This window comes from Dasypus novemcinctus, chromosome 25 (genome assembly GCF_030445035.2).
Source record: "Dasypus novemcinctus isolate mDasNov1 chromosome 25, mDasNov1.1.hap2, whole genome shotgun sequence".
NCBI classification, from domain to species: domain Eukaryota; kingdom Metazoa; phylum Chordata; class Mammalia; order Cingulata; family Dasypodidae; genus Dasypus; species Dasypus novemcinctus.
The window spans coordinates 23,329,673-23,352,896 of record NC_080697.1 but is presented as its reverse complement, the minus strand read 5'-3'; the positions used below and the strand labels follow the sequence as shown (position 1 = coordinate 23,352,896).

Here is a 23,224-nt window from a genome sequence, read left to right as displayed (position 1 = left end):
CAAAACCCCAAAATCAGAATACCCATACCCAAGTAATTAGGATTTGACAGAGAAGGATACTTGAAAAGCCTCCCCTGGTCCAGGCTTGCCCAGGGCAGATCATTTGCTGTTGGGAAAAGCTGAGGAGGGAATAGTGGCTTTATTTCCAACAAGCCCATTTTTAACCATGGTGCTATTTTACTTCTTTTCAACTCACCACTTTGAAATATATAAATAAATAAAAATATATTTGAAATATATAAATAAATAAAAAGAGAGTTATCTGTGAGGTAAATTTGTGCCTGTGACCTCATCAGGGTGATCGTCAAAGTAATTGGTGAGTGTGGACAAGGTCTCCTGATTCCGATCCGGTTCAAATCTCAGCTTTAGCACCTGCTTTTGGATGATCTTGCTTCATCTGCCTTAGCCTTACTCATCTCACCTATGAAATAAGGAAATGCTTTCCCCTAGAAATTATTGTGGGGGTTAGGTTACATAGTATATATAAGTGGATGGGCAGCTGTGTTCCTGATACATTTCCTTGTTTGCCAAAGTCTCCCATGTATGTAAAATGATGCCTTTACCGAGCGGTAGCACTGACCCATCCAGGGTTAGGAATGTTCTCCATAATCATAAAACATGCCATAGCAAAGCTAGTTGATCCCAGGAGGTCAGAGTTCAAGACCTTGACCTTAGTAGTCTATCAAACCTGTGAACTCAACCATGAAAATATTAATTCAGAAAATGAGCATGAAGGGCCTGCCTTGCACTAGTCATTTTCAACATGCACGCCACCTGGAAGAAAGCTCAGACACCCATGAGTAGCCAAAGTTCCAGATAAGAGCAGTGCCATAAGAGGTTCAAAGTTCTAAGATGGTTCAAAGATGGGAGAGATTAGGTCTGATCAGGAGTATCAGGGTAGTTTGTTGTAAGAGCTGAGCTTTTGTGAGCTTGGGGTGGAGCAGTGAGTAATGATAACACCTGGCAGAGGTGAGGATGGAGGTTGGAACTGAAGAGGAGACACTCTTGGGCCAGGAGTTTGCAGGGTTCTTGACTTGGAAGATGTGGAGTCTAGCTAAGGACAAAAGGAAGCCTGTGAATTGGGTGTGGAGGCCAATAGGAAAGGAGGGGAAAGGGTCCTGGTGTCACTAAGTGCCCGTCTGATGACAGGGTACTGGCAGCGCCACAGCACTCCAGAAGTGGGGAGCTTGTTGAATAATTGGGGTAGAACAGGGAGAAAGCGGATTCTTCCAGCATCACACAGTGGAGTGAAGGACAGGGACACTCCACCCTTGCTGTGTCATCCAGACAAGTGTCCTCTGACGGTGAGGGCACTGGAAGTTGTGGTTACATTGATAACAGAAGCTGGTGTGGTCTGGAGGAGCCAGGTTTCGTGTCTAAGACACAAATCTGATGCATAGGGAGTGGTTGTGTTCTTATTTGTACATTCCCAGAGAGCTTCATTATGGAGGGTTTGACCCGACACCCATAGTTTGAACAGTAGCAACCATTAGGTGTCAAATTTCTTTTAAAAATTTAAACCATAGAACCTGGGTTGTCTGCCATCACCAATGTTCAGTAATAAACAGAGGGATACGCAGAGAGAGATAAGTGCAAAAACTGAAAGCATATTTGAGAAACAGGTCTTCTTCTTTTATTTATTCTTTCAGTAAATATTTACTGAATGCCTTCCGGAAGCAAGGCACCTCTGGGTGGTTACCAGACTTGTGGCTGCTTTTCACTCTACTGGGCTTTTATGTGCTCCCAGAAACATCTTACTTAGTTTTTAATTTTAAAGTGGTTTTGGGGAGCGCATGTGAACTCCCGCCTCTCACATGGGAGGTCCCTGGTTAGGTTCCTGGTGTCTCCTGAAAAAACGGAACTAAACAACAAGCAAAACAAACAAACAGAAAAAACAACTCAGGGGAGCTGACGTGGCTCAATGGTTGAGCACTGACTTCCCTTATACAAAGGCCCAGGTTCAATCCCCTGGCCCCCAGTACCTAAAAAAAAGAAGATTGGTTTTGATTACATAAATACATTCTCATTATAAAAATATTCAAATAGCCTAGAATAATGTAGAATAGAAAATATAAGACCCCCTTCATCTTCCTTGGTTCCCTTCCCATCCCAAAAGTAACCAGGGTTGATACACAGTGCACTTATCCACAATCCAGAGAGCTCTGGAAAAAAAGGTCTTTCCACAACTCATTTGGCATGAAACCTGAGCTGAATAAACACGGGACTATTGATCATTATTATGTGTTTCACATACTGTAAAGATTTTCACTTTATTCTAGAATTATTAATGAGTTTGAGTAAGAGTGATCAAGTTTTATTTTTTCTAGTTTCCCTTGGTGGTTTAACAATTTGTTTCTATTCTTCTTGTGGTTACCGATGATTTTTAACGCACATACAGAGTAACCTGTACATATTAGCATTCGGTCAGCAGGCTGTTTATTGGAATCTGTTATTCTACCCCGTACTGCCACTCCCAACTCCCAGGTCTGCTTGGCAGTTCTTCTTTCCAGCCTCTCACCTTTGCTCACACCAGGACTTCTCCCAAGCAGGAAGTTGTTTTGTTTTCAGTTTCTGCATCCAACTGCTCGGTCCATTTTTTTTTTTTTTTTTTTGGCTGAATACATTATTAGCTATGGATGTATGTATGGCTTTCGTATGTGAAGATTCCCTTTGGGAATTCCCTTTGGGTCAGTCCCACCAGCTCAGCGACCCTGTGTACCACCCTCTGCTGCTTCTGCCATGCTGTGAGTTACACTTGGCATGTGGTCTTATCTGACTATATCGTACTGGATCATCTAAGTTTCTTGTTTGTAGATGGAGGTACCCTTCTCTAGTTTCCAGTATGAATATAGATTTTCTCTTTTATATTCCTATGAGCATTTCAGAAGGACAGACATGCAAAGTGCATCTGCTCAGATTACTCTCTTAGATTAGAAGGTGGCACTAACAGGTTTCCCTTGGACACAAAAATTGCTTTTCTATGAAGTGTGGGCCTGGCCCTTTGCTAACATACTCTCTGTTCCCATTTCCTAATCTTCTTATCTCCAAGTAACATTTTTTTTCCGCTGGTGGCCAGGAAAGCTCTTCAAGGTAGCTGCAGCCCTGTCGCCTAGCTCAGGTTCCTCAAACAGCCCTGAAATTCTTCTGTCCTAAGCCAAGGAGTTGGGGGAAAACCAGGGTCACTTCAGGGATGGAAACTCTAGAGTCCTTGATGAGTCAGAGATACTGTGACTTCAATTGCTCTCCTATCTTCCTAATTCTTAGCCTCGATTCTCTCCTCTCATTCTCTACTCTGCCATGGTGTTGAATTTCTTTTCCCCTGTTTTTTTTTTTTTTTTTGGACATTTTGTGCTGTGCGAGCAATAGGGTGTTCATTTGCTGGGAGTCTCTGTTGTGCCTGAGGTTCCCATAACACACTAGCAACTTGCTCCACCCCATACTTCTCTACTGTAAATACTTCAGTGTGTATTTCCTAAAAGCAAAAACATTCACTTATAAAACCACAGTGAAATCAGAAAATTTAGCTATTATCTAATCTATAGTACATTTTCAAAATTTTTAAGTATCTCAATAATGTGTTTATAATTATTCCATTTCCTTATCCCCCCCCCCAAAAAAAAAAAACCCAAAAAACTGAAGTCTAGGATCCAATGGAGAATCCCACTTTGCATTTAGTTGGCATGTCCCTTTAGTTGCCTTTAGTCTGGAACATTTCTCAGTCTTTCTTTGTCTTTCTTGACCTTGACATTTTAAAGTAGTACAGACCAGTTATTTTGGACAAGGTCCCACAATGTGGGTTTGTCTGATGTTTCCTTTTGATTAGATTTGGGTTATAAATTTTTGGCAAGAATGCCTCAGAGGAAATGTAGCCATCTCATTGTGTCATATTAGAAGGCACATGATGTCTCTTTCACCAGTACTGATAATAACTTTGATGACTTGACTGAAGTAGATTTCACTGACTTTCTCTGTTGAAAGTTACCGCTTTTTCTTGTGTGATTAATGAGTAATGGTGGGAAGATCAACTGAAATTGTGCAATAGCCTCAACAAGATTTCACCCATTAGATTAAACATTCACTGATGGTTTTCAACTCTGTCCTTCATTCTGCATTTACTAATAGACATTCTACTGTCAGGCAGAGCTTTCTCTTCTCCTCTACCTTTTTGTTTATTTACTTTAGGATGGATGCATGGATTCTTAGTTTATTCAAGGAATTATAATCCATTACTAACATTATTCTGATCCTCAGATTGCACCAAATTTAGCCAATGGGACCCCCTTCAAGCTAGCTCCCGTGTCCTTTTGGTGATGTCTCCATTATTCTTTGAATCGTTTCTCTCTGGTGCAACAAAATGTTTCAGGCTCATCTTGTACTTCTCTTACCTGAACATTGCAATCAGCCCTTCCCCATAGGAAACCCTAATTTATTTTAGGAGAGAATGATATTTAAAAACCGAGATTTGGGAGGACAGTGTGCTCGCTGCTGGTTTGTCAGTACTTCTAGGTCCTCTCCTGAGTCAGAGCTAGGAAATAGCTATGGGTGGTGTGTGTGAGTGTGTGAAAGCATAAGTTCATATGATACTTTCATATCTACTCCAGAACTACAATGTACATTCTACTCTTCTGCCTTTCCATAAATGTAACTCTCTTTTCCCAAAATAAGAAATCTGGCTGTCATTATCCTCAATATATTTACTCCCTGCTCAAGCCTAGAAAACACAAAACGTAGTTTCAGGATTGGTAACTCACATCACTGTAGAAGGTAGACCTACAAATTAGAGTTTAATATTTTTTATTTCTTTTCATTTTTGAGATGAAATTTACATGCAGTAAAATGCACACATCTTAATTACTCAGTTCAGTGAAGATTGATAAATTATATACACCTATTTAATCCACACCCCCAGTAAGATATGAACCTTTCCATCATCCAAGAAAGCTCTCCCATACCCCCTTCCTCAATCCCCTCCTGCTGTCGTGACAACCACATTAAAAAAATTTTTTTCACCATTCTTTTTTTTTCTATTGAAGTATATCATTCATACATGACCATTCATTTTTTATGTTCTAAAGCAATATTACTCTTTGTATCTGGTTTTCACAAAGCATAATGTCTGTGAGATTCATCTATGCTGCATGTTATTGTATCTTTTTGTTACTGAATAGTATTTATCTGTATTAACATGCCACAATTGGTTTACCCATTCTCCTGTTGATGAACATTTTGGTTGCTTCAGGTTTTTATCAATTATGAATAAAGCTGAACATTCTTGTACTTGTCCTCAGGTGGATATATACACATTTTTTCTTTTGGGTAAATACCTCAGAATATAACGAGGTATAATTATATACCTCACTGGGCAGGTATATAATTAACTTTCTAAGAAAATGCCAAACCTTTTTCCAAAGTGGTTATACCATTACATAATCTCACCTGGAATGTATGAATGTTCTGGTTGCTCTATATCCTTATCACCATTTGATGTTGTCAGTTTTTTTATGCTTTAACCATTCTACTGGGTGGTATTCTACGTGGTTTTTATTTGCATTTCCCTGCTAAGTAATGAGGTTCAGAACGTCTTCATGAGCAAATTGACTAGTCACATGTCTTTTATTATAATATGTCAATTCAGGTATCGTGTCCATTTTTGTTGGGCTGTTGTCTTTTTAATATTGAGTTTTGGGATTTTTTTCTCCTTTTTTGATTCATTTATATTGTTTTAAATGAGAGTCCCCCTCTTTTCATTTATTGTCATATTTTCCTTTATTTCCTTTACATATTTATGGTAACTCCTTGTTTGCTAATTTCAACATCTGGGTAATCTTAAGTAGTTTCTGTTGACTACTTTTTCTCTTGACAATGAGTTACATGTCTTACATGTCTTCACCCGTCTAATAATTTTTATATTTTATTCTGGATAATTTGAATGTTAAGTCATCGATTTTGTTATCTGCCTTTGAAGAATACAGATTGGTTTTTTAAGCAGGCAGTTAACTTGGCTAGACTCAAACTTCAAACATTTATCTTACCTATTAAAATCAGCAGCTGAAACTGTTCAGTTCTTTTAGAATTTCAGCTGTTGCTGTTTTCTGAGAACCCTAGAGTCTCCATACACATGCACAGTTTGAAAGTTACTTAAGGAGTTGAGTAAAGTTTTTAATGCAGATTTTGATTCTCCCCCTTCTGTGGCTCCCTCATTTCTAGCCATGCTAGAAGTCAGACTATAGACTATAGAAAGGCTGTAGGTTTATGTTTGAATTCTTGCCACCCTATAACATGTGGTCTGCGAGGGCCTTCAGGTACAAAATCCTATAGAAACATGAATTTTATGCCGTGCTATTCCCTTCTTTCAAGGTTAACTCCTGTTCTTTTTTTACTTGCTTTGGCTGACTTTCTGGTGCCATCACATTGTCTATTTTAATATTTTGTCCAGGGTTGATCATTGTTACTTGCAAGAGAGTTAGTATGATAAAAGTTATTGACTGTTATTAGAAATGAAACTCTCAGCTTGGAGATCTTTACTCTGTGTCTTAGGAGTGGTAAATAATTTAAATAGCTTGACAATTACAGTGAATTGTATGTCTGCCTGAGACACTATGTAAGGAAGATTATAAATCAGCATCTGGATTCAAGAGGCTACGAAGTGGAAATGGGTTATAAAAATCTTCCCAGGGTGTGGGTGAGCAATAATCTAAGATCGGGGGAGAAAAATTATGAAGAGAGTGTAATGGGATCTTTAATTTGTATTGTGGGGAAATGGGAGGGCAATCAGCTAGTCTCTCTCCCTCTGTGTCTGCTGATACTTAGGGTCATAGAGGGGATAAATGTGATTTGAGGAAACTAAAAAAAATTAGAAGATGAGATAAAGATGAACTAGAAACTATATGTGTAGAATTGAAACCAGAAAAAAGATTTCATTCCTGTTGAGAATATGAACTAATGAAGGGTCCTTTAGGGCACTGTCTTGTGCAAATGAGCTGAAGATGGTAATGACTATGTGGCATGCCTTGATTCTGTCCCTGAGGTGGTAAAGCTGGAAGCACCTCCAGTTGAAGAGTTTCCCCTAGTGGCTTCCCATAAACCTCTTCTTCTTTGAGCAGAGTTATCATTATATCAACTGAATTGCTCCTTAATGGCGAAGGACCCGACTGAACCTTTTTTTTTTTTTTTTTCATTTCACAGCCCATGGCAGGATCTTTTTTTTTTAGGAAGTACCAGGTATTGAACCTGGGGCCTTGTACATGGGAAGCAAGAACTCACACTGCTGGGCTATACCTGCTCCCCTGCAGGATGCCTTTCTAACAGCAGTTTGTCGTGAATATAAATGACAAACTCCTCCATGACGAAGTCATCTGAATGTTCATGATGTCATTGTTGTGTCTTTGTTTTCCAGAGGCATTTTGAGAGAAGCTTTTAAGAAAGGAGACCTAGAGGACTCCACTGCCCACCTCATGAAAGGCGAGATCACATTTTCGCAGGTCAGAGGCCACCGTACAGACCCGCTTGAGTAGGCATTCTTTGCATCTCCCGCATGGACTGTGAAGTGTCTGAGGGCAGGGGCTGTATCTCCTTCACATATTTACCCCTTATGGGACTTAATTCACAAGACTGAGCTGGAAGGGCTGGAGACATAAAAGAACGCTTTGAGGCTGGTCTTCATTGTCTGGGCCAGCCAGAGAAAGACATGACTGGGAAACTTCCGAGCCCTCAGAGATCTACGCCAGGGAGTTATTACAGCCAGAGTAGCTCTTTTCAGACAGGGCCGGCAATTCAATATTATATAATGGGTGGGCTTTGGAATTAGAGATCAGGGTTTAAACTACATGAATCATGTGAATCATGTTCATAGCCCCCACTTGTAAACTGTGCTACCGCAAGCAAGTTAGTTAACCTCTCAAAATCTGAGTTTTGCCATCCATTTAATGGGGGTATAAAATTATACCATGACAATAGCTACTTATGCTTGACTTGTCTTTTAAAACATCGTATCCTGGGAATGAAGTTCACCTTTAAATTTTTTCATTTATGTACCATATAAAAACAGGAAAGTACACAAAAGCATACAGCCTGATGGTTTTTCACAAACTGAATACACCTGTGTCACCAGTACCCGAACAAGAAATAAAGTATTACCAGGTCTGCAGACACTCCACTCATTGCCCCTTCCAGATGCCACCCCCCTAAGAGTAACTGCCATCCTGATGTCTAACCCCATAGATCAGTTTTGCCTGCTTTTGTACTTTATATTAATGGAATCATGCAGATGAACTTTTTTGTAGCTGGCATCTTTTGCTCAACTCTGTATCTGTGAGATTCATTCGTGTTATTCCATGTCGTTGCAGATAGTCTATTGTGTGACTTTTTGCTGCATCGTAGTCCATTGTGTGAATATATCCCAACCCATTTATCCATTTCACAAATGATGGGTATTTGTATAACAGCCTCAGGCTATTTCCAATAGTGCTACTATGATAGAGTATAAATATACCACAGTCTATCCATTCTGTTATTGGTGGGCATTTGGGCAGTTTCCAGATTGGGGCTCTCACAAATTGTACTGCTTATGAACATTTTGTCCATGTCTCTTGATGAATATATGCAGATATTTCCACTGGGTATGCGTCTATACTGAACACTAGGGAATGCACAGGTTCAGATTTAGTAGATAAAATGTAGAAAACCTTTCAGTGTGGTTGTACCAATTGACCGTGCCCTGTCATTTCACTTTTATAGTGGGTGTCTCTGATGGAAGAAAACTTTAGGAAGCATTCTGAGACCTCCGGAATCTGCCTTCCAAACAATGTCTCCATAAGTGAAATCTTTGGCAAGGCCATTTCAGCAAGGAAGATCAACTTCCCCTTTCTTCAGGCAGCACTGACTCTCAGAAAGAAGGGTAAGGACCAAATATGTGTCATTCTCCGACCCAGCCCACCCTGGAATCCTTGGGAAAGTTTAGGGCAGAGTACAAGTAAATATGTTTACAGAGCATAGATCTGTGACTTGATGAAAAGTATTCTTAAAACATGGCCCCAAAGTTACATTTCATCAAATGGCAAAAATCCTCAAAGCATGATGAAACAAAACAAACCTGGTATTATCAGAATAGCTGGAAAAAAATGAAAGAATTCTATTTAATAAAGTGATTTAAGCCAGTGACTGCCTTGTGAGCTAACTTCTTTCCTAATGTTACTAGTTATGATGTGAAAAGCAATTCAGAATGGCTGAGCTATGAGCTGGCTGACATGGGTTCAAATGATATCACATCATCAAGGGCATGAGATCATGTTCATTAAACAGTCATTTTCATAGCATCAATGCCATTTGAAACCATTTCACCATCTCACCGATAGACACTGAGTTGTGGTAACACCATCCCACTTCCATAATTTCCCACTCATTTTAGAGTATCTCATCATAGACTCACCTATGTCTCATTTCAAGCATTGCCTAGTTCCTACCCTCACTTATCAGGCTTATAGAGCCAAGAGACAATGGTATCATTATTTTCATTTCTCTGGTTTTGAAATGGGAAAGCAGTCCCTGGAAGTGCCTTGAAATATAGGAGAGCAGAGTTTGCAGTAACAGCAGAATAGAAGGAGCACTGGAGCAGGAGTATGAGGCCAGGATTCCAGACGTGGCTCTGCTACACATGTGCTGTGTGACTCTGGGCAAGCCATAACTTGTCTAACTTTCTGTTTCCTTATCATAAATTTGCGATAGTAAAATCTAACATGTCTCATAGATGGTGAGGATCAAACGAGTTTATGAACGTCAAAACACAATTGAGGAAGTAGATGTGGCTCAAGCGATTGGGCTGCCTTCTACCATATGGCAGGTCCAGGCTTCGGTTCCTGGGGCTTCCTGGTGAAGGCAAGCTGGCCTACATGGTGAGCTGGCCCATGCAGACTGCTGGCCTGCGTGGCCAGCTGGCCCGAGTGGAGAGCTGGCACAGCAAGATGATGCAACAAAAAGAGACACAGAGGAGACATAAGAGATGCAGTAGACTAGGGAGCTGAGGTGGCGCAAGAGATTGAGCGCCTCTCTCCCAATCCAGAATGTCCCAGGATTGGTTCACAGTGCTGCCTAAGGAAAAGACAAGCAGACACAGAAGAATGCATAGCAAATGGACACAGAGAGCAGACAATGGGGGAAGGGGAGGAATAAATTAAATAAATCTTAAAAGAAACACCACAATTTTAAGGGTTTTGAGGATTATAGTGTCTTATTCTGTACTTTGAAAGCCTTATTGTACACAGGTTTCCCAGTCTCAGATCTTTGTGCCAACAAGTGCTTATAGGTAAAATTGATTCTTTTCCAACTTGTCAGTTTAGAGGCTGAGCATCAGGAGATTGATGTAAGTGAGCAGGACCTCACCTGGCCTCACCTTCAGGTCCTTCTGTGGGGCATCTTAAGGTTCTCAGAGCAGGGTTCTGTAGGTGGCTCATTCACTGGTGACTTCTCGTTCAGGATTTACCACCTGCATCCTCACCAATAACTGTCTGGATGACAGCACCCTGAGAGGCAGCATGGCCCAGCTGATGTGCGAACTGAGGCCACACTTTGACTTCCTGATTGAGTCATGTCATATTGGAATGGCCAAGCCTGAGCCTCAGATCTACAAGTTTTTATTGGACACCTTGAAGGCCAATCCCAATGAGGTAAGTAGAGGTTTTCTATCAGTGGAGAAGACTGTACTAGAGATAGTGTTGTTGGATATTTTCTAGGTTCTTGACTAAGCTACAAAATATGAATTGTAAGAGCAAGCCAGTTTAATTAGTCCAGTAATTTATTAAGGAATGGAGAGAAGAGAAATGGGAGAAAATAACAGATTATGGGTCCCAGGTAGAGAGAAAGGGGCTGAAAAGAGATAAAGAGGGCTGATTTACAGACTACAAATCCCCATTACAGATTACAAATCCCCAGGTTTACTTGCGTGCTGATCCAGATAGGAGGAGAAAAAGGCAAGAACAGTAGCATTTTGACTTTTGCATTTGCTTTTTAAACTACTAATTATTTCTGCCCCTTTGCTAATGTAGGGGGAAGAATCCCAGTTGTTTGCTGTTTTGATTGATTACCTCACCCCTCAATCCCCCAGGAAGGCCCAATGATAAGGCCCCTGGAGAATATCTGTGGCTTCCCCTTTTTTCCAGAGGAAATCTTGTTCTCAATAAGTATCCTTGCAAGGTCTTCCAGCAGCCATCTTGTGGGGTATCTGTGGCCACGTGGGTTTCCTGCCAGGTTCTAGATCCATCTCTTGATTCCCTAATTTACCAGGCTGCCTCAGTAGTGCAAGCAGGAGGAAGCAGACTTGGCCCAGTAGTTAGGGCATCCATCTACCACATGGGAGGTCCGTGGTTCAAACCCCGGGCCTCCTTGACCCGTGTGGAGCTGGCCCATGCGCAGTGCTGATGCCCTCAAGGAGTGCCATGCCACGCAGGGGTGTCCCCGCATAGGGGAGCCCCACGTGCAAGGAGTGCACCCCATAAGGAAAGCCGCCCAGCACGAAAGGAAGTGCAGCCTGCCCAAGAATGGCGCCGCACACACAGAGAGCTGATACAACAAGATGACGCAGCAAAAAGAAACACAGATTCCCATGCCACTGACAACAACAGAAGTGGACAAAGAAGATGCAGCAAATAGACACAGAGAACGGACAACGGGGGTGGGGGAGGGAAGGGGAGATAAATTAAATAAATATTTTTAAAAAATAAAGAAAGTTGGGCAATATGATTCCTTTTAAAAAAAAAATAGCGCAAGCAAAGAAATAATGAGAAGGAGTGACTTGGTTGGGGAGAATCTGGTGCCTGGCAAAACAGTCTTAGCCCATTGACCAGTTCTGCTTCTTCCAGGCCAAGATTTTTTTTCTAAATGACTTTTACTCTTCCTTTCAGTCTGGGAATTTCTACTGGAAATGGGCATCTGGCCCTTTTGTGTGACTCTTACGGGACCTTGGTCAAAACAGGCATTCTAGAAAGCTGCTAATCCAGCTGTCTCAGTTTACATTTTAAGAAACGGAGACTCTGGAAAAGCCACAAGGCTAGTCAGGGCCATCCCACCAAAGAATGAGCAGGGATAATCTTCAATATTGGAGCATTCTCCTACTATCCTTATACCCCTAAATCCTCTCTCCAGATTACACTTAAAACACTGTCCACATCTTGTTCTCCTACTCTAATCTATATAAAAATCAATTGGGACAAGTTTAAATTCCTTTCCCTGACATTTCTGATCCTTTCTTGCTGGCCCCACCTCACCCACAAGCTGATCATATTAAACTGTGAACTCCTTGTCACTCAATCCAACAACCATTTCCTCTCTCCTCTTGGACTTTGCTTCTGCTCTCCTCAACACCTGAAATAAGCATTGTAGCAGTGTTTTAATTTTAGGATATACCTAAATATATCAATTGTGTTAGTCTGCCACATGGCTGCCAATGCAAAGGACCAGCAATCTGTTGACTTTTATGAAGGGTATTTATTTGGGGTAAAAGCTTACAGTCTCAAGGCCATGGAAAGTCCAACTCAAGGTACCATGAGAGGTACTTCCTCACCAAAGTAGCTGTCACATGGTGAAGCAAGGTGGCAGGTGATCCCTGGCAGTCTCTGCCTTTCTCTCTGGACTTCCTCTTCCTCTTTAGGCTCCATGGGCCCAGTTTCTTCCTGATCTCAGCTGTAGGCTGACATGGTGCTTGTCTCTCAGGGCTTCCTACATCAGTCTCAGCTCTCTTCCCAAGGTCAGCTATAATCTATCAGGTAAATGGCCCATCTCTCCCTAGACCTTTAGCTTTTTGGGCCTTCTCTTTTCTGTGACATGGCAGAATCAAAAATGACAAAGTTCTCATCTCTGTATGTCTTTCTGTGTTTGTCTGTGTGAGTGTCTGTTTATATCAGACCCAGCAAGGGGGCAGAGACCCAACCTAAGTCACACCCTCTAATGTAGTCAAATAAAAATCACATCCCAATCTCAACATGTAATCTAATCAAAGATATCTCAGCCAAACTTAATGCAATCAAAGAATAGATCAGTTTACAAATATAATCTTTCTCTTTCGGGGATTCATAAAATAATCTCAAACTGTCACATCAATCTTTTCATTTATGGCTTTTGGATTAGAAGAGCTGCTTAGAATTCTAGGCTTGCCCTAGTCTAGGACTACAAATAAATCCACCCATGCTTTCTTACATAACTTTCAGGATCTGTTTTTCTTTCTTCCTTTTCTTTTTAGATTCTCATTTGTATTTGAGTCTATTTTCTACCTTTTGTAGTTACATAATTTGTCTTATTTGCCCTCACTGCCTTTCTTTTCTAGACATTTATTTTTGTCTATTCACATATGTCAATTTTTCCACATGAATTTTAATGTCATCTTGACAAGTTTATGTCCTCTCTCAATCAGAATTCAGGCTGAAATAAGTACATGTGAGGGCATGTATATTTATCAGTGTTTACATATTTACAAATGGAGTTATGTTTTTAATTTTAGAAGTAAATGATTACATTGAGGGAAAGTACTCTGGGTCTAACTGCATCATCATAAAATAACCACAGTTGGCATTTTAATGGGTTTCTTTCTTATGCATGGGTTTTTCTTTTATGCATGTAGTGCTAGCTGTCCAGGTTTTCTAAGGCTGCCATAATAAAATATCCCAAATGGGGTGGCTTAAACATCAGTAATTTATTGTCTTAACAGTTCTGGAGGCTGGACGTCTGAAATCAACATGTCACAGAGCCGTGCCTCCTCTGAGGTCCTTAGTGAGAATCTGCTTCTTGCCCCTCTCCTGGCTGCTGGCAGCTGCTGCAATCTTTGGCATTCCTTGGCTTATGGCAGCATAACTGCAAACTCTGCCTCTGTGCTCACCTAACTGTCAACCTGGTGTCTGTGTGTGTCTTCCCTTCCCTTCCTGGGAGGACAGTTTCATACTGGATTAAAAGCCCACCCTACTCCAGTAATGACCTCTCATTTTAATTGCTAATTACACCTGTAACAACCTTATTTCCAAATAAGGCTGTACAGTGATGTTCTGGGGATAGACTTCAATAGCATCCTTTTTGGGGGGAGTTGACACAATTGAACCCATAACACTAGTGTACATGCTATTTTGTTTCCAGGTGGTGTTCTTAGATGACATGGGGGTTAACCTGAAGCCGGCTCGGGACTTGGGAATGGTCACCATCCTTGTCCGAGACACTGACACAGCCCTGAGAGAACTGGAGAAGGCCACTGGGATGCAGGTGATTTTAAGTCTGAGCAGAGCCAGATTTCCTGTAACTCATATGTAGCTTGTGCATGCCAGGGACCAAATAAAGGAGAAGACAACCCAATGGGTGGTGGAGCTTGTCCCTCAGTGATCCCCGGGGCTCCTCTCAGATGGGGTCGCCATTACATCATGAAATCGGCGTGATGGCCTTGAAAGGCATTTGGAGGGCAGTTTCTTGCCTTTCAGTCAGCTAATGGGGAAAGAGAAGTTCTGAGACCAAGGATATACGAGGCTTCATGCCGGAAGTCGAGGGAGCCCAGATAAGAGTTGGGGTGCCCTAGGCCATCCCGACCTTGTTTTTCAAGTAAATGTTGAGAATTTGGCTGCTAGATCTGCTCTGTGGGTAAAGGATATAGCCCACTGGCCATATGGTTTCAGTTCTGCTTTGCTTCGCACCTTCCTGGCAGTCCCGCAGGAAACCTCCTAAGTAAAAGGTGCCCCTCACATGGGGCTGCTAGGGGATTAGCCTACTCCTCCCTAGCCGAGGCCCCTCATTGTTTTGGGTTTATCTAAGATGAATGTGATCTCAGTGGAGTCCAGGGGGACAGAGCTATGCAACCCTTTTCCGGGGCGAAAGGCCTTGGCTAACGTCGGTAGAGTGGGAAAGCAGAGAGAAAGGAGCCTGCCCGCGCCTTTGAGCTTGCGCCATGCCAAAGCCTTTGCAACTTTTTCCTCAAGGGGAACAGGTTACTTTTTGTCTTTAATAAACAAATTAAAATGTACATCGAGTGAGTTCACAATCTTGAAGCTACTTGCCCAAGCTTAATTTGTCATTTTGAAAGCCTAGACGTCTCACACAGCAGAGAGGAAAATGACCTGGACTTAGAAGCAGAGCGTCCACATGTCTGTCCCCCCCACTTACTAGTGTCATCGCCTTGTTATATTTGTGCCACAGATAACTGACCTGTAAAATCGGGATAGGTCTTGATACCTGGCCTCTAAAATGGGGAAAGTAAACCTTGTCCCACTGCTCTTCTCCTCAGTGCTATGGGGAAGATAAGAGGAAAAATGAAAATCTCCCCTTTTTAATCAGGGGGATATGTGTCTTTCATCTCACAGGAAGGTCATAGGGCTTGATCATGAACAGGCTTTGTAAACTGTATGAGTAGGAAACCAGCACCCTCTGCCACACATGAGGGCCCCTTGTCCCCTGGAAGCTGTGGGACATCCCTTGGTCCATGGCCTAGGGAGCTGGGGACACATCAGTGGAAGGACCTCTAGGGTCACTGGTCCTTGATCACATGCATTGACTCCCTCTGACCAGAAGAGGTTCCTGGCTAACGGGTACCAAGCTATCCTCCCCCACAAGTGGAACCCCTGTAAAACACCAGTCCTCTTCTGACACCATGGGGGTAGGGGCACTTGCCTTCTGTCCCCCTTTCTGTGACTGCACATGTACACTTTCCTGTGTTTGGAAGGGAAGTAGATTTCATAGTTTATTTCACCCATTTTACAGGTCAGAAAACTAGGTAGCTGAGGAGAGCCATTTCCTTCTTAGCACCTTCAGGACTAGGTGAGGTATCTAGCAGTAGAAGGCAAGCACAGGTCCAGGCACAGGTTTTGATGAAACATTTACTGATGGGTGCTCAGCATTCTGTGCTTGGTTAGTTGTGCCTCAGGGAAACTGAAGCCCCTAAGTGAAGTAAGCCATCCGTAAGATTTATTGTTCAGAAATTTTCCTCTCTACCTAGATATCATACAACGAGGGGTGACTCCAGAGGATAGGGCTGGGACCTGCAGGTGGAAAACAGAGCAAGTTAGATTTTGGCTGACTTGAAGAAGAACCCTTTCAAAAGAGCTCTGAAACACTGGAATGGCAGCCTCGTGGGCTTTCCATTCCTGCTGGGCATGAGTGGCCATTTGAAGAATGACTGTAGAGAAAAATTATATTACTTGAAGTCCAAAATCTCGGTGGTTTTAGACCATGCGAGCTTTTATTTCTTGCTTGTGTGAAGTTTAATTGGTGGTGGCCAGGGGCTTTGCTTCTCATAGTCATTCAGGGACTCAGGTTGATGGAAGACTCATCATCTTCCACACGTGGTTTCCTGGGTCACCTCAGACACAGGGGAAAAGAGATAGAGGAAAAGAGAAGGCAGAGAATCATGGGAGGTTTTAATGGGCCAGGCCCAGAAGGCCACACTCTTCTGTTTGCCTTCATTGGCCAAAATTAGTCAAGTGATTTTGTCATCTGACTTCATCAAACTGAGAAGAAGGTTGGGAAATGAAGTGTAGTTCTCCACCCAAGGGGAAAGGGAGATTCGTTGGTACGAATCAGGAGGTAATGGCAAAAGAATATCTCTGAGGTCTTTTCTAATGCCAGCACTTTAGAGTTTTGTAAACTCTGAGAGTTCCTCATGGAATGCTCATGGAAGCTGCAGCCATCTCTCTCACTGTGCCTTTTCTACTTTTAGCTTCTCAGTGCTGCAGCCCCTCTGCCAACGCCATGTAAGCCAAGCGACATCAGCCATGGGTATGTGCCCATAAAGGTGAGTACTCTGGGTCAGCTGAGCACTCAAGCCAGGCCACCTAAAGTGACCAGCAGGGACTTTTCTTAAATATTAAGGTTTGTTGAATATCCATCATTTATAGGGAAATAGCATTTCCCATACAAGTCCCATTCCTCAGAAATTGATAGAAGACATAGACCCTGCATCAGATTATGTAAAAGCAAGGTGACCAGTGTGGTCAGACTTCTCCTGAACAACAGGCCCACAAAGGGCCTTGGGTAGCCTGGGATGCTAAAGCATGTGAGGGCTGGTCTGTGTTCTGGGGAGAATATTTTTTTCCTTTCAACATATACTCACTGAGCACTCAGTTTGTGTCAGGCACAGACCAAATACTAGGAATGCAGTGATGAACAAGACAGACCTGCCCTCAAGAAACACAAAATGAGGACATAGAGAGGTAAAAGGACAAGGCCATGTGCAGAGGAGGCAACTCCTCACACCCAAGCCTTTAGGTCAGTCCCTAAAGTGAAAGTGAAGAATGTCTTCCCTCCTTCACTTTCACTTTAGGGACTGACCTAAAGGCATGGGTCTGCTCACAAGCAACTCAAGGCAAGATGGTTGCATGGTTAAGAGGACTGGCTTTGGCGTCAGATGGGCATAGCTTTGCCAATTACTAATATGAAACTTTAGACCAAGGTTCTTTTTTTTTTTAATGTTACATTAAAAAAATATGAGGTCCCCATATACCCCCAACCCCCCTTATCCCACTTCTCCCCCCATAACAACAACCTCCTCCATCATCATGAGACATTCATTGCACTTGGTGAATACATCTCTCAGCACCGCTGCACCTCATGGTCAATGGTCCACACCATAGCCCACCCTCTCCCACAGTCCATCCAGTGGGCCATGGGAGGACATACAGTGTCTGGTAACTGTCCCTGCAGCACCACCCAGGACAACTCCAAGTCCCAAAAATGCCCCCACATCACATTTCTTCCTCCCACTCCCTACCCCCAGCAGCCACCATGGCCACTTTCTCCACACCAATGCCACATTTTCCTCGATTACTAATCACAATAGTTCATGAATAGAATATCAATAAGTCCACTCTCATCCATATCTATTCCTCCATCCTGTGGACCTTAGAATGGTTGTGTCCACTCCACATCTGTATCAAGAGGGGGCTTAGATTCCACGTGGATGCTGGATGCAATTCTCCTGCTTTCAGTTGTAGGCACTCTTGGCTCCCTGGTGTGGTGGTTGACCTTTTTCACCTCCATGTGAGCTGATGGACCAAGTTTCTTAAACTCTGGGCCTCACTCTCCACAGCTTTATAATGGAATGCTAGTTTCCTCGCAAGGTTCTTGTAAGGATTAAATGAAATACTGTATGTAGACACCTGGGCACAGGACCCGACACCTAAGCATCCAGTGTATGGTAGTTAATGAAGAGGACAGCTGGGGACCTGGAGTGTGCTGGCCTTGGAAGCCCATGGGGAAGACTTGCTACCCTGGAGCATAGCTCCCACAGATACTTATTGAATATTTGCTTTTGGTTGAGCACAGCGAGAAATACTGGACCTCAGGGATTTCACGGTCTAGTGACTAGAGATAGACATCCATGGCCAGTGTTCTTACGTTATGTCATGGAATGAGGTCCATGCTTAACAGTGTAGTCCAGAAATGCTCATAATGGCTTCTGGGAGGATGGAGGCAGCAACCATAAATGCCAGAAGTGAGGCTCAGGAGATACTGCAAAGTGGACTGGGATTTCTGATAGTAAGAAATAGTTTTTCTTATACCAAAAGCTCTTGGTCAGCATAACTATGGGCTTCCCTATAATTCTGGGTATTTCTAATATAGGTGAACTTTTTTTTTAAATTAGAAAAGTGGTAGGTTAATAGAAAAAATCATGCCTAAAACAGAGGTCCCATGTACCTCCCAATTAATAGTACCTTGCATTAGTGTGGTACATTTGTTACCATTCATGAAAGAATATTTTTATAATTGAACTATTAACTTTTAATAGGGTTCACTTTTTGTGTTGTACAGTCTTAAATAGAAGAACTTTTTTTTTCATTTAATGTTCATGCATGAACACACATAAACAGTAAGTATATAGTAAAAGTTGTGAACTAACAAAACAAACGTGCATAACATCATACAGGGCTCCCCTACGTCACCCTATCACCAGCACCTTGGACTGTTGTGAAATATTTGTTACAAATTATGAAAGAGCATCATCAAAATATTACTATAAACTATAACCCTTATGGTACATTTGGTGTTTTCCCCCAGTCCACCCAATTAATAACACTCTGTATTAGTATTAAATATTTGTGATAGTTCATGGCAGAATGTTCTCATATTTCTTCTGTTAATCACAGTCCATCTTTGTGGATGTACTTTTTAATTTTAACCTGGTCTTTTTGGTGTATCACTGTGCCACATGGGGGCCTGCGCCTCTCTGTGCAGGTCCAGGACACCTTTTTTCTTTTTTTTTTCACAAGGAGGTCCGGATGGAACCAGGGTCCTCCATATGGTAAATGAGAGCTCAATTGCTTGAGCCACAGCTGCTTCCCTGTGGATGTACTTTTTAAAAAATTCCTCCCCACCAAGGCTTTTTGCTTGCTGTCTGCTCTCTGTATCCATTCGCTGTATTCGCTGTGCGTTCTTTGTGTCTGTATTTATTTTTATTTACTCCCCCCTCCCCCTTGCAGCTTGCTTGTTGTTTTGCTCTCTGTGTCCATTCCCTGTGTGGTCTTCTGTGTTTTTACTTATCTCCCCCACTTTTTTTGTTGTTGTGTTACCTTGCTGAGTTGGCTCTCAGCTGCGCTTGTGGGCCAGTGGCTCTCCACGGTGTAGGGGGTGAGGCTGCTTTGACAAGGAGGCCCCTGAACGCAAACCCAGGGCCTCCCATATGGTAAACAGGAGCCCAAATGATTGAGCCACAGCCGCTTCCCCTGTGGATGTACTTTTAATGAAGCCCTTCAGCCCTCTCCTCTCTGGTGGCAATGGGGAGTGAAGCATTTTCACCCGTGGCTGGTAATTCTAATCCACCACAGACAGGGCTCGTGGAGCCATCCCATTTATGCTTGTATATCCAGCTGGTCTCAACTGATTCTTATTTGTCCTTGAGGTAGTTTGATCAGAACTGCTCTACCGCCCCTCAGCCCTGTCCGCATTTAAGAGCCGGGGCAGCAAACCTTTGGGGAGCCCCAGTTGAGCCCAGGATTGCAGGTTACAGTCGCATTGCTCTCCAGGTACTTTGCCAGTGTATGGAATCCTAATTCAACCCAAACTGGGTTGGTAATAGATCTTTCCCATTTGCACTTTACAGTACATTTATTAATATATAGTTTAAAGGAAGTTAAAGTGCATGCATTCGCTGAGCTACTCAGCTGAGTCAAATTTGAAGCATCAAGAGCAGGCCTTTTATTTAGGGTCCATGTTAGAACAGAGGCTAATTAGAAACTTCTGATTGGACTTAAGCAGTATAGAGCTTAAAGTTAACTTTTGCCAAATGCTAAGGGGAAAACTGGAGAGCATATCTGGTAAACAGATGGTGATCGGTGCAAGGGTTTGTGAAATTTCAGCCTACTGGTTTCTTGAGCAAAGTAACCTGAAGTGAATCATGAATGAAACTTTCAGTTTTGAAATTGGAATAGTCTTAGATTTCACCAAATGGAATTCCAAGTTCTGCAATGTGATTCTTATCATTCACTTTTGTTATAATGTTGGATAACTGTTTGGTGGAAAAATATGGCACTTTGATTATATATTGTTTTAGTTTGTATTTTTAGACCCCACTGTATTAGTCAGGCTAGGCTAACTGCTGTAACCAACAACCCCAAACTGTCAGTGGCTTAACACAAAGTTTGTTTCCTGCTTGCAGCTCACTCTAATCAGTAGAGGTCTCTCTCCAAATAGTCATTCAAGCATCCAGGCTCCTTCTCTCTGCTGCTTCTTCCTTCCTCAAGGTCCAATCCAATTGGCTAGAGATAGGATAAAAGAGGGAGGATCAAGTGTGGGTTGTTTATAGACACCCTGGAAGTACCACATATTCTTCTGCTCATATTCCATTGGCCAGAACTCAGTTACATGGTTGCACCAATTGCAAAGGGTGAGGAAAATCTCACCATGTACCAGGAAGAAGAGAGCATCACAGACACTGGTGAGCCTCTGCCACACCCATGTAGACCTAGAAGTTGAACAAAACCTGAAAAAAATGACATATTTAGGAGGTAGAAAAGCTTTTTAATGAAATTCTCCTGGTATTCAGCCCATTCACATGAACATTATGCTGTGCACAAAATCAGTTCCCAGCTCAAAATATTGAAAGTAAATGTGTCAGGTGTCTTAATTTCCTGGACTGCTCAAGCAAATACCAAGAAATGGGTTGCATTAAACAATGGGAACTTACTAGCTGATGGTTTTGAGGCTAAAAGAAAGTCCAAACCGAGATGTCATCCAGGCAATGCTTTCTTCCTGAAGGCCAGCATTCTGGGGCTAGCTGCAGCAGATCCTTGTCTTGGCTTTTCTGTCACATGGCAATGAACATGGTGTCCTCTCCTGGCCTCTCCCTTGTCCTCTGGGTTCCATTGGTTTCAGCTTCTGGCTGGTCACTCTGTGGCTTTCTCTCTCTCTGTCTGAATTTCACAGTATTAGGATTAAGACCATCCTGGTTGAGGTGGCCACATCCTTCTTAACTGAAGTAACCTCATCAAAAGGTCATACTTACAATAGGTTCACACTCACAAAAATGGATGGATTTAAGAGCGTGGTTTTCTGGGGTACTTTTAGCTCCAAACCACCACAGATGGCTTTTTAGAGAGAAAGGCAAAGATTTGTTTTTGCCTCTGTTTTCCCCGGCATCATAATCTTCTGTTGCAGCTTCTTCTGTTTCAGTGAAAGCCTCCTTTTTCATTGCACAGTTTTAGCCAGGTGTCTCTTCTCAGCCATCTTTAGCCAACATTGGGGTCTTCAGCTGGGAGAACTGAGCTACAAGAGACCATAGCCATCTTTGAAGAGTAGCAGGGGCTGGGTGCCTCCAAGCCTGATGACTGATGGTCATCTCCCACTCACCTCCCTCTCCTGCAGCCTGGGATCCGTCTGCACTTTGTTGAGCTGGGCTCTGGCCCTGTGGTGTGCCTCTGCCATGGCTTTCCTGAGAGCTGGTTCTCTTGGAGGTACCAGGTAAGGGAAACTGGGGGAAGGTCCTCCTCAGTCAGGGAGAGGTGAGGGGGAAGTCTAGATGGCATGGTCCAATCTATTATGTCCTTTAGAAACTTAAGAACTTAGAAACTTGAGAGTGAAGCACTGTCTCCAACATATGACCGAGACAGATCAGAAATAGAGGGGTACAGGATCTCTCTAAACCTAAGGGCTATCCTAGCCCATATAGCGCCTTTGCAGATTAGAAAATAGCAGCCACCTGCTAGGAAATCTTTATAATAAATGTAAAAGCCCAAAAAGTTTTTGCTAAGCTGGGTGCTCTCTTTGATGTGGCATTGTGTACAGTACGCAGACCTGATCACCATCCATCGCAGGCCTGTCTAGATGGCTCTCCTAATTCCAGCCCCGTGGTGAGATTGTGCCATGAGGCACTTTGGATTGAGCCATTTACAGGCATAGAGGAACAGGGGATAGCCAAGAGGGTCTGTCAACCAAGGACTGATCAGACCATACTAGTCTGTGCCTGAATTGTTTGCTTTCCAGATTCCTGCCCTAGCCCAGGCCGGCTACCGGGTACTTGCTTTGGACATGAAAGGCTATGGAGAGTCGTCTGCACCTCCAGGTGGGTTAACTCCCTTGCTGGCCTGCACTGGTCAAGTGACCGCTCCAAGAGCACTCTACTTCCTCTGGTCCCTGGACAGAGCAGGCACAATTCAAGACTTCTAGAGAGAAGGGGATCTGACTTCACCACTCTCTTCTGCCTCAGGGTCCCAAATCTCTGCAAATTTGACTCAAAAGATGTTCCTGCTCTCCACACTCCAAATGAAACCCAAAGGCCAGTGTCCCAAGGGCAGTGGGAAGTAGGCCAGATTCTTAACCCAGCAGTGCTGGATGCCAGGGGGAGTCTGTCTAAGGATGGACTTCAGGAACCACATGTGGGTTCATGAGCATTTCCTGGGGGAGAGGGTTCACAGTTCTTATCACGTTCAGAGGGGTCCTCGGCTATTAAGAACTGTGGGTGTGGAAGTGGCCATGGGAAGCTGCAAAGCTGTGCAGCAGAATCCCTGGTCCACGCAGGTCTCAGTGGTGCAACTGCAGCTTAGAGAGCCAAGCCACCTGCCTTTTCTGAGATGCTGCCCCCATATTCACACCAGACACGCATGGCTGTGTTGAGTTTGAAGCCGGGTCTCTCAGGGACCAACCGGGTGACTAAGCAGGTCAGAGGAATATCATACATGGTTTTTCCCAAAATGTTTTGATGACAACTCAGTGACTGCTAACTGCTTCTTGGATGAAGCAGGCGCATTTTAGCCAAAGAAAGCTTCAGTCCCAGCATTCA

The 23,224-nt window shown here is 43.0% G+C and overlaps 1 protein-coding gene across 3 annotated transcripts in view; it reads left to right on the top strand.

Moving 5' to 3' along the window:
- The window catches only part of EPHX2 (epoxide hydrolase 2), a 55,357-nt gene that overhangs the window by 1,788 nt on the left and 30,345 nt on the right, over positions 1-23,224 (top strand). For all 3 annotated transcript variants that reach the window (XM_004454155.3, XM_071211930.1, XM_004454157.2), the window contains exons 2-8: positions 7,397-7,481; positions 8,737-8,896; positions 10,471-10,661; positions 14,113-14,235; positions 16,673-16,747; positions 21,811-21,906; positions 22,429-22,507. In XM_004454155.3, the coding sequence (XP_004454212.2) occupies positions 7,397-7,481; positions 8,737-8,896; positions 10,471-10,661; positions 14,113-14,235; positions 16,673-16,747; positions 21,811-21,906; positions 22,429-22,507 (809 nt within the window). The remainder of the gene's footprint in view (positions 1-7,396; positions 7,482-8,736; positions 8,897-10,470; positions 10,662-14,112; positions 14,236-16,672; positions 16,748-21,810; positions 21,907-22,428; positions 22,508-23,224) is intronic.